The sequence below is a fragment of the Trachypithecus francoisi genome, unplaced genomic scaffold (genome assembly GCF_009764315.1).
Source record: "Trachypithecus francoisi isolate TF-2019V2 unplaced genomic scaffold, Tfra_2.0 Lachesis_group11, whole genome shotgun sequence".
Classification (NCBI taxonomy): domain Eukaryota; kingdom Metazoa; phylum Chordata; class Mammalia; order Primates; family Cercopithecidae; genus Trachypithecus; species Trachypithecus francoisi.
The window spans coordinates 13,445,547-13,463,092 of NW_022681456.1; the positions used below are offsets into that span (position 1 = coordinate 13,445,547).

The window sequence follows — 17,546 nt, forward strand, 5'->3', positions numbered from 1 at the left end:
CACAGCACCTTTTCTTTGTTTCTTCAAAACATTGCTCACGGAAGACAGTTGGGTATGTAACAGAAACTGCTAAAGGTCCAGAGGGATGAAGTGGAGGGGTTGGTTTGCATTGTAGTTCTTAGGGATCCACCAGCCAGCCCTGCCCTGTTTTTCCCCCCCGATTGGTTTTCTCCTGAAGTCCCTTCTCACTCTCCTGTTACTCAGCTCCCTTTTCCTCCTCTACCTCCTTTGTCCTTTTTCTTCTTCTTTATTGCCTTCTCCCTCTTTCTTCTCTGCTTCTCCCTCACTCAAATTCCTATTTAATACAGAGACCTGTAGGGTCTCTTAATTTCGTAGTTTCTCTGTAGAGTGTATCTTACCTTTCCACCCCGAACAGCTTTACAGGGTTTACTGCTAAACACAGGGTATCTCTGTGGAGGGACATGTGATGTTACATAATCCCTCTGCCCTCCCTGTCACATTTTATTGACTTCTCTGTTTTTATGTGAACTCCATGATCTCATCTTGGACCATATGTCAGAAAAAGAAGAAATTGTAAAAAATGACAAACTCCATGAGAAGAGAGACCTTGTCTGCCTTGTTCATTGCTGTATCCTCAACACCTAGAACTTGGTTGGTGCATATTGGGCTCTCAATAAATATTCGTTAAATGAATAAATGACTGAATAGGTGAATGGATGAGTGTGAGATTGCTTAGACTAAAGAATAATTTGAATGTAACTCTCCTCCCCACTTTTAGATTGCCAGATGGAGAGATTTAAGCCTAGCCTACCTAAATGCTCTGATAATCCAGGCACAAGAGCAAATCAAGTCCAGTTGTCCAATTTTTAATTCAGCGTGGCCATCACTAAGGACATTAAAATGCCTACAGTTCCTATAACTTCGTGAGAATGTAGGTGAGCATAAGACCAAGATGAGGGAAGAGGTTATGAGTCTACACACATTTTGAGATGACAGGAAGATAAGCTTCCTTCTGTAACTAAGACCAATGGAAAATATACGAGGACTCAAGGCTAAAATTTTCTTGCATACCATTGCCTTGTTGGGAAGTGTGCCATCCATCCATCCATCCATCCATCATCCATCCATCCATCCATCCATCATCCATCCATCCATCATTCATCCATTATTCATCCATCCATCTATCCATCCATCCATCCATCCATCCACCATCCATTCATTCATCCATCCATCCATCTATCCATCCATCCACCATTCATCCATCTATCCATCCATCCATCCACCATCCATCCATCCATCCACCCACCATCCATTCATCCATCCATCCATCCATCCATCCATCCATCCGTCCATCCATCCATCCATACATATATCTGCCCACTCACCCATCTACCCATCCACCCATCTGCCCATTCATCCATCCATCCATCCACTCACCCACCCAGCCATCCAAGGCAATATATATAATATTAAGAAATATGCCATAGCTTAATTGGTGTGAAATTAAGTTAATATCAGTGCCTACTTAATGAAGTTATTATGAGATTGAAATGATATTATCTAGGTAAAGCACTCAGCACTGGATCTATTGCATAACAGAAACACAATAAATGGTAACTGTTGTTAATAGGATCTAAATACCACACTTGAATTCCACGGCCCCAGCTCTTTCCCAGACAGACATCAAACATTCAGTTCAATTTTATTCTCCTGTATTTGAGGCAGATAAATAAGGTGAAGGAATCTGAAGAGGAAGTAGGTAGAGTCAGGCTGGATCATTGAAGAACAGAAACTGGTAGGTTGGGTCTGGGGTGTGGAATTGAGGGGAGGGCCACCTGGGACCATCCCCCTCTAAAAATGTTGCTGGAAGTCAGTCTCCAGATGACCCTACTGTAAAGGGTCATCCATAAAGAGCATCCATGAGGGTAGTCAGGAGGCAGGAACACAGGCAGGATACAGGAACATGATATAGGCAAACACTCCTCCACTGGACAGCTGGTCAACCCAGGCCCAGCCTACCTCAGGGCACTGTAGGGCCCAATGGGTATGTTGATCCGGCTCTGCAGCCAGTTGATGTAATCCTCTTGCGGCATATGAATGATGTGTTCTCGCACAAACTGTGGGGCAGACACAGTGGTAATCTCAGAATTTGGTCTGAAAAGTAGACTCTACCTTCCCTCCATCCCCTCAAGATCCTGGAAGATTTGTGATTGAGACTGGTGGCCCCAGGAATACCATTCAGGCATTCATAATCTTGGAGCATCAGATTGGGGTGGTCCTTTGGGGAAGAGGACCCCTTTCCAGTTTCCTGGCTCAGCAGACTAATTTTAAGACCCTTCTTGTTGCTATTGATGGAAGGAAATTTGGGGAGGACAGGAAGTCCCAGTTATCTGTGTTTTCTTTTCTACTCCTTAATATCTTTTCAAACAGCTATTTGTCTTTAAATGTTTTTGGTTTGTAAATTCCTTTCAGAATTGATGACAGCTATGGGCGTGCTTTCCTGGAGAGGGTTTAAGACACACAAAAGGAAGAGTTTCATGTAGACCCCCATATCCAGGTTATTAGAAGTTCTGTGATGTTGGGTGGCTGGCAAGATGGTGGAATAGAAACAGCTCCAGTCTGTGGCTCCCAGTGAGATCAACACAGACGGTGGGTGATTTCTGCATTTCCAACTGAGGTACCTGGCTCATCTCATTGGGACTGGTTGGACAGTGGGTGCAGCCCATGGAGGGCAAGCTGAAGCAGGGTGGGGTGTTGCCTCACTCAGGAAGCACAAGGGGTTGGGGAATTCTCTCCCCTAGCCAAGGGAAGCCAGGAGGGACTGTGCTGTGAGGAACGGTGCATTCTGGCCCAGATACTATGCTTTTCCCACAATCTTTGCAACCCACAGACCAGGAGATTCCCTCGGGTGCCTGTACAACCAGGACCCTGGGTTTTAAGCACGAAACTGGGTGGCCATTTGGGCAGACACCAAGCTAGCTGCAGGAGTTTTTTTCTCATACCCCCGTGGCACCTGGAATGCCAGTGAGATAGAACTTCCACTCCCCTGGAAAGGGGGCTGAAGCCAGGGAGCCAAGTGGTCTAGCTCACTGGATCCCACTTCCACGGAGCCCAGCAAAAGATCACTGGCTTGAAATTCCTGCTACCAGCACAGCAGTCTGAAGTCAACCTGGGATGCTCGAGTTTGGTGGGGGGAGGGGTGTCTGCCATTACTGAGGCTTGAGTAGGCAGTTTTCCCCTCACAGTGTAAACAAAGCCACTGGAAAGTTCGAACTGGGCAGAGCCCACAACAAAGCCACTGTAGCCAGACTGCCTCTCCAGATTTCTCCTCTCTGGGCAGGGCATCTCTGAAAGAAAGGCAGCAGCCCAAGTCAGGGACTTATAGATAAAACTCCCATCTCCCTGGGACAGAGCACCCGGGTGAAGGGGCAGTTGTGGGTACAGCTTCAGCAGACTTAAACGTTCCTGCCTGCCAGCCCTGAAGAGAGCAGCAGATATCCCAGCACAGTGCTCAAGCTCTGCTAAAGGACAGACTGCCTCCTCAAGTGGGTCCCTGACCCTCATGTCTCCTGACTGGGAGACACCTCCCAGGAGGGGTCGACAGACACCTCATATAGGAGAGCTCTGAATGGCATCAGGCTGGTGCCCCTCTGGGACAAAGCTTCCAGAGGAAGGAACAGGCAGCAATCTTTGCTGTTCTACAGTCTCCACTGGTGATACCCAGGCAAACAGGGTCTGGAGTGAACCTCCAGCAAACTCCAGCAGACCTGCAGCAGAGGGGACTGACTGTTAGGAGGAAACCTAATAAACAGAAAGGAATAGCATCAACATCAACAAAAAGGACGTCCACACAAAAACCCCATTTGATGATCATCAACATCAGAGACCCAAAGTAGATAAATCCATGAAGACAAGGAAAAACCAACACAAAAAGGCTGAAAATTCCCAAAACCAGAATGCTTCTTCTCCTCCAAAGAATCACAACTCCTCGCCAGCAAGGGAACAAAACTGGACAGAGAATGAGTTTGACAAATTGACAGAAGTAGGCTTCAGAAGATGGGTGATAACAAACTCCTCTGAGCTAAAGGAGCATGTTCTAACCCAATGCAAGGAAGCTAAGAACCTTCAAAAAAGGTTAGAGGAATTGCTAACTAGAATAACCAGTTTAGGAGTCCGTTCCAAGATGGCCAAACAGGAACAGCTCCAGTCTGCAGCTCCCAGCATGATCAATGCAGAAGATGGGTGATTTCTGCATTTCCAACCGAGGTACCTGGTTCATCTCATTGGGACTGTTTGGAAAGTGGGTGCAGCCCATGGAGGGTGAGCCGAAGCCGGGCGGGGCATCACCTCACCTGGGAAGCACAAGGGGTCAGGGGATTTCCCTTTGCTAGCCAAGGGAAGCTGTGACAGACTATACCCAGAAAATCAGGACACTTCCTCCCAAATACTGCACTTTTCCAATGGTCTTAGCAAACGGCACACCAGGAGATTATATCCCACACCTGGCTCGGTGGGTCCCACACCCATGGAGCATTGCTCACTGCTAGCGCAGGAGTCTGAGATTGACCTGCGAGGCATCAGCCTGGCAGGGGGAGGGGCATCTGCCATTGCCGAGGCTTGAGTAAGTAAACAAAGTGGCCGGGGAAGCTCGAACTGGACAGAGTCCACTGCAGCTCAGCAAGGCTTGTTGCCTCTGTAGATCCCATCTCTGGGGGCAGGGCATAGCTAAACAAAAGGCAGCAGAAACTTCTGCAGACTTAAACGTCCCTGTCTGACAGCTCTGAAGTGAGCAGTGGGTCTCCCGGTACAGTATTTGAGCTCTGAGAATGGATAGACTGCCTCCTCAAGTGGGTCTCTGACCCCTGTGTAGCCTAACTGGGAGACACCTCCCAGTAGGGGCTGACTGACACCTCATACAGGCAGGTGCCCCTCTGGGATGAAGCTTCCAGAGGAAGGATCAGGCAGAAATATTTGCTGTTCTGCAATATTTGCTGTTCTACAGCCTCTGCTGGTGACACCCAGGCAAACAGGGTCTGGAGTGGACCTCCAGCAAACTCCAACAGACCTGCAGCTGAGAAACCTGACTGGGAGAAGGAAAACTAACAAACAGAAAGGAATAGCATCAACATCAACAAAAAAGACATCCACACCAAAACCCCATCTGTAGGTCACCAACATCAAAGACCAAAGGTAGATAAAACCGCAAAGGTGGGGAGAAACCAGAGTAGAAAAGCTGAAAATTCTGAAAACTGGAGCACCTCTTCTCCTCCAAAGGATCACAGCTCCTTGCCAGCAACGGAACAAAGCTGGATGGAGAATGACTTTGATGAGCTAATAGAAGTAGGCTTCAGAAGGTTGGTAATAAAAAACTTCTCCAAGCTAAAGGAGGATGTTCGAACCCATTGAAAGGAAGCTAAAAACCTAGAAAAAAGATTAGATGAATGGCTAACTAGAATAAACAGTGAAGACAAGACCTTAAATGACCTGATGGAGCTGAAAACCAAGGCATGAGAACTACGTGAAGAATTCACAAGCTTCAGTAGCCAATTCAATCAAGTGGAAGAAAGTGTATCAGTGATTGAAGATCAAATTAATGAAATAAAGTGAGAAGAGAAGTTTAGAGAAAAAAAGAGTAAAAAGAAACAAACAAAGCCTCCAAGAAATATGGGACTATGTGAAAAGACCAAAGCTACATTTGATTGGTGTACCTGAAAGTGACAGGGAGAATGGAACCAAGTTGGAAAACACTCTTCAGGATATTATCCAGGAGAACTTCCCCAACCTAGCAAGGCAGGCCAACATTCAAATTCAGGAAAGACAGAGAATACCAAAAAGATACTCCTCGAGAAGAGCAACTCCGAGACATGAAATTGTCAGTTTCACCAAGGTTGAAACGAAGGAAAAAATGTTAAGGGCAGCCAGAGAGAAAGGTTGGGTTACCCACAAAGGGAAACCCATCAAACTAACAGTGGATCTCTCAACAGAAACTCTACAAGCCAGAACAGTGGGGGCCAATATTCAACATTCTTAAAGAAAAGAATTTTCAAACCAGAATTTCATATCTAGCCAAACGAAGCTTCATAAGTGAAGGAGAAATAAAACCCTTTACAGACACGCAAATGCTGAGCGATTTTGTCACCACCAGGCCTGCCTTACAAGAGCACCTGAAGGAAGCACTAAACATAAAAAGGAACAACTGGTACCAGCCACTGCAAAACCATGCCAAATTGTAAAGACCATCGATGCCAGGAAGAAACTGCATCAACTAATGGGCAAAATAACCAGCCAACATCATAATGACAGGATCAAATTCACACTTAACAATATTAGCCTTAAATGTAAATGGGCTAAATGCTCCAATTAAAAGACACAGAATGGCAAACTGGATAAAGAGTCAAAACCCATCAGTGTGCTGTATTCAGGAGACCCATCTCACGTGCAGAAACACACATGAGCTCAAAATAAAGGGACAGAGGAAGATCTACCAAGCAAATGGAAAGCAATAAAATGAGGGATTTCAATCCTAGTCTCTGATAAAACAGACTTTAAATCAACAAAGATCAAAAGAGACAAAGAAGGCCATTATATAACGATAAAGGAATCGATTCAACAAGAAGAACTAACTGCCCTAAATATATATGTACCCAATACAGGAGCACCCAGATTCGTAAAGCAAGGCCTTAGAGACGTACAAAGAGACTTAGACTCCCACACAATAATAATGGGAGACTTTAACACCCCACTATCAACATTAGACAGATCAATGAGACAGAAAGTTAACAAGGATATCCAGGACTTGAACTCAGCTCTGCACCAAGCAGACCTAATAGACATCTATAGAACTCTCCACCCCAAATCAACAGAATATACATTCTTCTCAGCACCACATCGTACTTATTCCAAAATTGACCACATAGTTGGAAGTAAAACACTCCTCAGCAAATGTGAAATAACAGAAATCACAACAAACTGTCTCTCAGATCACAGTTCAATCAAATTAAAACTCAGGATTAAGAAACTCAATCAAAACTGTACAACCACATGGAAACTGAACAATCTGCTCCTGTATGACTACTGGGTAAATAATGAAATTAAGGCAGAAATAAATTTGTATTTGAGATAAATGAAAACAAAGACACAACGTACCAGAATTTCTGGGACACATTTAAAGCAGTGTGTAGAGGGAAATTTATAGCATTAAATGCCCACAGGAGAAAGCAGGGAAGATCTAAAATCAACACCCTAACATCACAATTAAAAGAACTAGAGAAGCAAGAGCAAACAAATTCAAAAGCTAGAAGAAGACAAGAAATAACTAAGATTAGAGCAGAACTGAAGGAGATAGAGACGGGAAGAAACCCTTCAAAAAAATCAATGAATCCAGGAGCTCTTTCTTTTGAAAAGATTGACAAAATAGATAGACTGCTAGCTAGACTAATAAAGAAGAGAAGAGAGAAGAATCAAATGGATGCAATAAAAAGTGATAAAGGGAATATCACCACTAATCCCACAGAAATACAAACTGCCATGAGAGAATACTATAAACACCTCTACGCAAATAAACTAGAAAATCTAGAAGAAATGGATAAATTCCTGGACACATACACCCTCCCAAGACTAAACCAGGAAGAAATTCAATCTCTGAATAGACCGCTAACAGGCTCTGAAATTGAGGCAGTAAATAATAGCCTACCCACCAAAAAAAGTCCAGGACTAGATGGATTCATAGCCGAATTCTGCTAGAGGTACAAAGAGGAGCTGGTACCATTCCTTCTGAAACTATTCCAATCAATAGAAAAAGAGGGAATCCTCCCTAAGTCATTTTATGAGGCCAACATCATCCTGATACCAAAGCCTGACAGGGACACAACAAAAAAAGAGAATTTTAGACCAATATCTCTGATGAACATCAATGCGAAAGTCCTCAATAAAATACTGGTAAAGCGAATCCAGCAACACATCAAAAAGCTTATGTGCCACGATCAAGTCGGCTTCATCCCTGGGATGCCAGACTGGTTCAACATACGCAAATCAATAAATGTAGTCCATCACATAAACAGAATCAAAGACAAAAACCACATGATTATCTCAATAGATGCAGAAAGGCCTTCGACAAAATTCAACAGCCCTTCTTCCTAAAAACTTTCAACAAACTAGGTATTGATGGAACGTATCTCAAAATGCTAACAGCTATTTATGACAAACCCACAGCTAATATCATACTGAATGGGCAAAAACTGGAAGCATTCCCTTTGAAAACAGGCACAAGACAGGGATGCCCTCTCTCACCACTCCTATTCAACATGCTGTTGGAAGTTCTGGCCTGGGCAATCAGGCAAGAGAAAGAAATAAAGGGTATTCAATTAGGAAAAGAGGAAGTCAAAATGTCCCTGTTTGCAGATGACATGATTGTATATTTAGAAAACCCCATCATCTCAGCCCAAAATCTCCTTAAGCTGATAAGCAACTTCAGCAAAGTCTCAGGATACAAAATCAATATGCAAAAATCACAAGCATTCCTATACACCAATAACAGGCAAACAGAGAGCCAAATCATGAGTTAATTCCCATTTACAATTGCTTCAAAGAGGTTAAAATATCTAGGAATCCAACTTACAAGGGATGTGAAGGATCTCTTCAAGGAGAACTACAAACCACTGCTCAAAAAAATAAAAGAGGACACAAACAAATGGAAAAACATTCCATGCTCATGGATAGGAAGAATCAATATCGTGAAAATGGCCATACTGCCCAAGGTAATTTATAGATTCAATGCCATCCCCATCAAGCTACCAATGACTTTCTTCACAGAATTGGAAAAAACTACTATAAAGTTCATATGGAACCAAAAAAGAGCCCGCATTGCCAAGTCAATCCTCAACAAAAAGCACAAAACTTCACGCTACCTGACTTCAAACTATACTACAAGGCTACAGTAATCAAAACAGCATGGTACTGGTACCACAACAGAATTATAGACCAATGAAACAGAACAGAGCCCTCAGAAATAACATCACACATCTACAACCATCTGATCTTTGAAAAACCTGACAAAAACAAGCAATGGGGAAAGGATTCCCTATTTAATAAATGGCGATGGGAAAACTGGCTAGTCTTACGTAGAAAGCTGAAACTGGATCCCTTCCTTACACCTTATACAAAAATTAACTCAGAATGAATTAAAGACTTAAATGTTTGACCTAAAACCATCAAAACCGTAGAAGAAAGCCCAGGCAGTACCATTCAGGACAGAGGCATGGGCAAAGACTTCATGACTAAAACACCAAAAGCAATGGCAACAGAAGCCAAAATTGACAAATGGGATCTGATTAAACTAAAGAGATTCTGCACAGCAAAAGAAACTATCATCATAGTGAACAGGCAACCTACAGAATGGAAGAAAATTTTTGCAGTCTACCCATCTGGCAAAGGGCTAATATCCAGAATCTACAAGGAGCTTGAACAAATTTACAAGAAAAAAATAACATCATCAAAAACTGGGTGAAGGGTATGAACAGACACTTCTCAAAAGAAGACATTTACACAGCCAACAAACAAGAGAAAAAAAAGCTCATCATCACTGGTCATTAGAGAAATGCAAATCAAAACCACAGTGAGATATCATCTCATGCCAGTTAGAATGGCAATCCTTAAAAAGTCAGGAAACAATGTTCATCCATCCAATTACTCATTCAGTCTTTCAAATGATAGTTATTGAGCACCTACTATGAGTTAGGCAGTATTCTGGCAATCTGAATACTGAATAACTCAAACAAGTTTCCTCTTCTCTTCCACGAGACTTGATTCTAAACAAGGAGACAGGAATCAATATAATAAATATATATCCTAGAATATAAAGCAGTATGAGAAGCCCAAAATATAGAATGGATGATCAATTTCATCTTCAAAATTTTCCACAATGAGCACATATACAGCAAGGGGTGAGGGATTTTTTAAAAAAGAGATCCACCTGCCTTAAGACCTGATCACATCTGAACCATCTCCTTCAGTTAGACCTAAGGTAAATTAGACCAAGTAGGTTATTCAAGGATGGATTCCAAAACTACTCTCACATTCACATAACACTGAAATACACAAAGCTTTGACCCAACCTTGATCATTAATCAAAGAGATAGAAAATACACACACACACACACACACACACAAACACACACCATCTTGGGTGTGAGAGCCAATTGTGTGAGAGTAATTGGATGAATGATCATTAAAAAGTCAGATGCTGGAGAGGATGTGGAGAAACAGGAATGCTTTTACACTGTTGGTGGGAGTGTAAGTTAGTTCAACCATTATGGAAGACAGCGTGGTGATTCCTCAAGGATCTAGAACCAGAAATACCATTTGACCCAGCAATCCCATTACTGGGTGTATACCCAAAGGATTATAAATCTTTCTACTATAAAGACACATGCACACATATGTTTATTACAGCACTATTCACAATAGCAAAGACGTGGAACCAACCCAAATGCCCATCAATGATAGACTGGATAAGGAAAATGTTGCACATATACACCATGGAATACTATGCAGCCATTAACAAGGATGAGTTCATGTCCTTTGCAGGGACATAGATGAAGCTGGAAATCATCATTCTTGGCAAATTAACACAGGAACAGAAAACCAAACACATGTTCTCACTCATAAGTGGGAGTTGAACAATGAGAACACATGGACACAGGAAGGGGAATATCACAAGCTGGGGTCTGTCAGTGGGTGGGGGGCTGGGGGAGGGATAGCATTAGGAGACGACGGGTTGATGGGTGCAGAAAATCACCATGGCACATGTATACCTATGTAACAAACCTTCATGTTCTGCACATATATCCCAGAACTTAAAGTATAATAATAATAATAAAAGTTCTATGATGTTCTCACTAGGAAAAGAGCTTGCTAAATTTTATTAGGGCTGTGAACTCACCTCAAATAAAAGAGGAGCCCCTAGTACTTCCTCTTCTTACCCATGCAGGGACTAGCTTTTCCACGTCTTCCATAGCTTCAAGTGGAAGTTGGACCCCAAAACTGGTAAGTAGGAGGTGGAAGTTGCCCTAGAATTAGTTTTGGCCTGACCTGCTAGAGTCTTTCCTGAAGGAACCTCACAGGTCATGGGGAGTAGAGTTAGAGTCTTGGCATTTGAATTTGTCTACAAGGTCATCCCCCTCCTTCCACTCCTAACTTTGCCCTCATTAACACACCCAGGTCATTCTGTGGAAGGGCCCGCCTGGTATGAAAATGTCACATGCTCCATAGCCTGTCAAGGCCTGGGAATTTGACTTCTTTACCAGGAGGAAGGCATTGAAGGCCCTGTTAAAATGCACATATGCCATCCAATAAAATGAAAGAAGTGACTTCATTAACCTCTTACTGTGGAGTCCTTGTATTGCTGATGCCTTTTGACAAAGTACCAGGAACTTCTTCTGGTGATAATGTTGAATGACTACTGAAAACTGTTTAGTGGCTCCTAAATTTTTGTCTTGACCTTCAAAGGTCTGCACAGACTGACCCCTCCAGTCCCCTGGGAACTATCCACTCCTTGCCTGCTTCCCTCCATACTCATTGACTGCCAGTGAGTTCTCCCAACAAGTCAAGTCGTGTGCTGCTTTGGGATCTTTGCACACACTGTCTTCTCTTCTTGATCTGCTCTTTCTCTTTCTCTTCATGGTGCCGTCTTCTCACGGTTCAGGTCTCGCCTTAAAAGTCACCTTCCCAGTTGCCTGAGTTAAGGTAGATCCCTTCTAACTTACTTACATGCGGGGCTCCTCAAACTGTATTGTGCATACGACACACCTGAAATCCCGTTAAAATGTAAACTTGGAGTTGGCAGATGGACTTGAAGCCTGCAATTCTGCATTTCTAACGAGTACCCAGGTGAGGTCCATGCTGCTGGTCCATGGACCACATTTTTAGTAGCAAGATAAAGGACTCCTTATGATTACTGCCCATTTTTTATGCCACCCCAAAGCCTCTGAGTTTCCAGGGGGTACCATTTACATAGAATACAATCTCCCTTGCAGTTAGAGTTGGGCAACCAGGTAATGGGACAATCCTTCTCCTGTTAGAATATGAGCTCCATAAATGCAGGGGCCTTTGTGTCCCCAGCACTTAAACAGTGCTTGAGTGTTGAGAGGTGATTGAATGAGGACATCTGAGACACTATGGAGAGGAGGGAGGTGGTGGTTACCTCAATAGCCACAGCGATGTCAGGGGAACACAGTTCCCAAATCCTCAGATCCTGCAGCACCTTCAGGAGGACGTGGGGTCGAATCCGCAAGTCCAGGTTTTCTCCAAACTTCTGCAGTTTTACCAGGATCTTTTTGGCGGGGCGGAAGTTCTTTAGATCCTCTGGCAGTTTGGACAACAGATCAAAGTACCTTCAATTCCAAGAGGAGAGGGCAAGTTAGGAAGCTGCTGGAAGATCTGAGCACCTATGGCCATCCATCTCCGCTTTGTCTTTCTGCTACTCTGTGATGTCTCCAGGGCAGCAGGATTCTTTATCTAGGGGCCTTTCCTCTGTGGCCCACAGATCAGGCATGTGTTTACTTTCAGGGGTAGGAAAAGATGGAGAATGACTTGCATTTCATTACAAAATAAAACAAAGGTACGATTTCAAGGGATGTATTTGTAATTTTTCTATCAGACAATGTGAAATGTTAGAAGAAAGGAATGGACTTTGGGATCTGAAACTTCTCTTCTGAGGGTTAATGAGGTTGGAGTGGATGTACACACATCTATGAGATGTCTTCTAGGATGCAGGAGGCTCTCACACCCAAGATGGTGTGTGTGTGTGTGTGTGTGTTTGTGTGTGTGTATATATATTTTCTATCTCTTTGATTAATGATCAAAGTTGGATCAAAGCTTTGAGTATTTCAGTGTTGTGTGAATGTGAGAGTAGTTTTGGAATCCATCCTTGAATAACCTATTTGGTCTAATCTACCTTAGGTCTAACCTAAGGAGATGGTTCAAATGTGATCAGGTCTTAAGGCAGGTGGATCTCTTTTAAAAGAAATCCTTCACCCCTTGCTATATATGTGCTCATTGTGGAAAATTTTGAAGATGAAATTGATCATCCATTCTATATTTTGGGCTTCTCATACTGCTTTATATTCTAGGATATACATTTGTTATATTGATTCCTGTCTCCTTGTTTAGAATCAAGTCTCGTTGAGGACAAGAGGAAACTTGTCTGAATTATTCAGCATTCAGATTGCTAGAATACTGCCTGACTCATAGTAGGTGCTCAATAACTATCATTTGAAAGACTGAATGAGTAATTGGATGAATGAACAACTAAACTGAACATCATCCTTACTAGGCTGTGGTTTGTTTGACTTGATTTTAATGTTACTATGGAGGGCAATTACTTCCCCCATAATAATGACAGAAATTCCACCATTAGATTTGTGGGCTGAATCTTACTGTGGGAGGACCAGCATTAATTTCCTTCCATAATACCTTTATGTGAATTAGTTCATAACACCCTTTCCTCCTCCCCCCAACTTCCCTCCCACAGAGGGAAGAGGGTTTGCAGAAGACCCTTTTCCCCCTTTCATAAGAGTATCCCTCTTATATGACTCATGTATCTTCAGGGTCAGACATTGCTTGTGAGAAAGTGATGTTTTGGGATGTGAGGTGGCGTAGAAGTTCCCACAACTCTGCAAAGACTCCAGCGACCTGCTTGTAAGTTCCTGTTTCACATTATAAAACTCATGGAAGGGATTCTGTGTACATTTTTTACTTTCTCATCTTCGTCTTAGATCTTAATGTATTCACCCTGCTAGGATGGAGTTCAGGATACCACAGTTCAGTAGATTCCAATTCTGTATAGCAAACGAGCATACAGACTGAGGTTAGACAGGGGTTCGAATCCTAAATTCACCAGTTAACTGATGGTGTGAACTTTGACAAATGAATTTACCCCTCTGAGTCTCTGTTTCCTTGTTTGTGAAATGGGAGTTAATATGTACCTTTCAGGATTATTTTGTTGGGAGGATAAAATAGAGGATTTATGAAAATTGCTTATATAATAACTGCCATCTAGTAATCACTCAATTCATGTTGCTTTTTTTGTTGTTACTTATCATCACCCTTGTGCTGTGGCACAGTGTTTCTAGGATATGCCTGCCTGGTTTTGCATTTTTTAGGGATTACATTACTTGGGGGATGCAGTGATCACCCCATAGACCTTGGAATCTGTAGAAATTTTCAGGTTGATATGCCTCATCTGCCTGTTCCACAGGGCCTGGCAAGTCTGAATCAAACAGCAGGTAAATATGGAGAACACAATGGATTGGATTATCTGTGATTTCAGAAACCAGGAGTTTTGGGCCTGATTGTGCTCTGGATTTAGTGTGTCTGGGGGGTGGGGGATCGTACTGGTGGCCAATGACAGTTTTGGAGTAATGCCTGTCTATGCCTTGAAGGAGAGTGGAATCAGTTGTGATCTTGTAATAACAACACCCTGTCCTCTTCCAGGGACCATCTTATGTGGTTCTTAGGATATTTACCAGTGGTCTGCAGTTTCTTCTGCATCTCCTTTTACTACAGATATGTGATGTCTCATTTTTGCTATGTCCTTTTGAAAACTAGAGACAAGGACAAAAGCACGGAACTTCTGGATACCTCTTTCTTCTTGGCGCCTACAAGGTTGTATGAGAAAGAGAGAGAAGAATAAGATTCCTTCCTCTTATAACCACCCTAGCTAACCTTTGAGATCTGACTTAAACACTTTTTCCTTCATGAGGCTTTTCTTAACCCTGTCAGCTAGTCTTTAACTTAGGCTCTTGCTTTTGCCACAAGAGGATACAGCTCTCTCCAAGGTCCTGAAGCACTATTTTCCAGTTATTTTCCTCATAAACTTTTTATTAGCTTTCATTCTCTTCCTACTTCCGATTGTATTTACACAGCTTTTCAGTCTCTAAGATGGGGAATAATAATGATTCCTATTTGTCAGATGTGAGAATTAAATGATACAATGTGTGTCAAGTGTTGAGCTTCATGCCAGACACACGGTAGGTGTTAACTCGTGCTGTTTCCTCTCTTCCCCACTCCCCTTATCATTTTGTGCGTATGTTCTGCCTCTCCAATGAGACTTTATATGATAAATATCACCATGTCACCCCACTGCATACAGCTTTCAATGGCTTTTCAGTTTGTTCAGAATAAATTCTTCTCCAAAACTAAATAATTCAGCCCTCACATTTTCCAGCTGTATCCCCATCCTTTCCATCCCTTCTCTTCCAGAATTTTATCCTTTGGGTCATGATCAAAGTCTCTGAGATAAAGCTCAGCCTCCACAGCTGGGCTATCACAGCTTTTATAATCTGGCTTGTCTAGCTCTCTGATAACCTTGCAAACACCCTATGCCCCAGCCACACTTGACTACTAGCAGTTCCCTGGCTGTCTGTGCCCCTCTGACTTCTGAGACCTAGCTGTTGCTTTTCCTTGAAACTCCCTTCCACCCTACTTTTCCAGCATGACTTTTTAAAAATTTGTTTTAGATTTGGGGCTACATGTGAAGATTTGTTACACAGATAAACGTGTGTCATGGGGGTTTATTGTACATATTATATACTACATCACCCAGGTATTAAGCTCTGTACCCAATAGTTATATTTTCTGCTCTTCCCCCTCCTCCCACCATACCCCCTCAAAGTAGACTCCAGTGTCTGTTGTTTCCTTCTTTGTGTTCATAAATTCTTATCATTTAGCTCCCACTTATAAGTGAGAACATGTAGTATTTGGTTTTCTGTTCCTGCGTTAGTTTGCTAGGATCATAGCCTTCAGCTCCATCTATGTTCCCAAAAAATACATGATCTCATTCTCTTTTATGGCTGCATAATATTCCGTGGTGTATATGTACCACTTTTTTTTTATCCAGTCTGTCATTGATGGGCATTTAGATTGATTCTGTGTCCTTACTATTGTGAATAGTGCTGCAGTGAACATTCACATGCATGTGTTTTTATGGTAGAATGATTTATGTTCCTTTGGGTAGTATATACCCAGTAATGGGATTGCTGGATTAAATGGTAGTTCTGTTTTTAGCTCTTTGAGGAATAGTCATACTGCTTTCCACAATGGTTGAACTAATTTACACTCCCACCAACAGCATATGAGGATTCCTTTTTCTCCACGACCTCGCCAGCATCTGTTATTTTTTGACTTTTTAATAATAGTCATTCTGACTGTTATGAGATGGTATCTCCTTGTGGTTTTGATTTGCATTTCTCTAACGATCAGTGATGTTGAGCTTTTTAAAATATGCTTCTTGGCCACATGTATGTCTTCTTTTAAGAAAGTGTTTGTTCATATCCTTTGCCCACTTTTCAATGGGTTGTTTTTCTCTTGTAAATTTCTTTAAGTTCCTTACAGATTCTGGGTATTAGACCTTTGTCAGATGCATAGTTTGCAGATATTTTCTCCCATTCTATGGGTTGTCAGTTTACTCTGTTGATAGCGTCTTTTGCTGGGTGGAAGCTCTTAAGTTCAATTAGATCCCATTTGTCAATTTTTGCTTTTGTTGCAATTGCTTTTGGTGTCTTTGTCATAAAATCTTGCCCATTCCTAGGTCTGGGATGGTATTGCCTAAGTTGTCTTCCAGGGACTTTTTAGTTTTGGGTTTTACATTTAAGTCTTTAATCCATCTTGAGTTGATTTTTCTGTATGGTGTAAGGGAGGGGTCCAGCTTCAATCTTCTACATATGGCTAGCCAGTTATCCCAGCACTATTTACCAAATAGAGAGTCTTTTCTCCATTGCTTGTTTTTGTCACCTTTGTTAAAGATCAGATGGTCACAGATGTGCAGCCTTACTCTGGGCTCTCTATTCTGTTCTATCAGTCTATATGCCTGTTTTTGTACCAGTACCATGCTGTTTTGGTCACTGTCACCTTGTAGTATAGTTTGAGGTCAGGTGATGTGATTCCTCCAGTTTTCTTCTTTTTGCTTAAGATTGCCTTGGTTATTCAGGCTCTTTTTTGGTTCCATATAATTTTTAAAACAATTTTTTTCTAGTTCTGTGAAGAATATCTTTTTGGTAGTTTGATAGGAACATAATTGAATCTATAAATTGCTTTGGGCAGTATAGCCATTTTAGTGATATTGATTCTTCCTACTCATGAGCATGGGATGTTTTTCCATTTGTTTGTATCTTCTCTGATTTCTTTGAGCTGTGTTTTGTAATTCTTATTGTAGAAATCTTTCTCTTCCCTGATTAGCTGTATTCCTAGGTATTTTTTGTGGCAGTTGTGGATGAAATTACCTTTCTGATTTGGCCCTCAGTTTGGTTGTTATTGGTGTATTGGGATGCTAGTGATTTTTGTACATTGATTTTGTATCCTGAAACTTGTTTATCAGCTGAATGAGCTTTTGGGCTGATACTATGGATATTTCTAGATATAGAATCATGTCATCTGCAAGCAGAGATAGTTTGACTTCCTCTCTTCCTATTTGGATGTGCTTTATTTCTTTCTCTTGCCTGATTGCTCTGGCTAAGACTTCCAATACTACAACATATGGAAGTGGTGGGAGAAGACATCCTTGTCTTGTGCTGGTTGTCAAGAGGAATGCT

At 42.1% G+C, this 17,546-nt stretch overlaps 1 protein-coding gene across 5 annotated transcripts in view; it reads right to left on the reverse strand.

The window, feature by feature from the left end:
• Positions 1 to 1,644: 1,644 nt before the first annotated feature.
• Positions 1,645 to 17,546, reverse strand: part of CCDC60 (coiled-coil domain containing 60) — a 206,499-nt gene continuing 190,597 nt past the window's right edge. For 3 of the 5 annotated variants that reach the window (XM_033220421.1, XM_033220420.1, XM_033220423.1), the window contains 3 exons: positions 14,484 to 14,615; positions 12,161 to 12,350; positions 1,652 to 2,078 (listed from right to left, as the gene is read on the reverse strand). In XM_033220421.1, the coding sequence (XP_033076312.1) occupies positions 1,977 to 2,078; positions 12,161 to 12,350; positions 14,484 to 14,615 (424 nt within the window). In that variant the 3' untranslated portion in view covers positions 1,652 to 1,976. Of the gene's footprint in view, positions 2,079 to 12,160; positions 12,351 to 14,483; positions 14,616 to 17,546 lie in introns of all 5 variants that reach the window. The other 2 variants (XM_033220422.1, XM_033220424.1) reach the window with 2 other exon arrangements.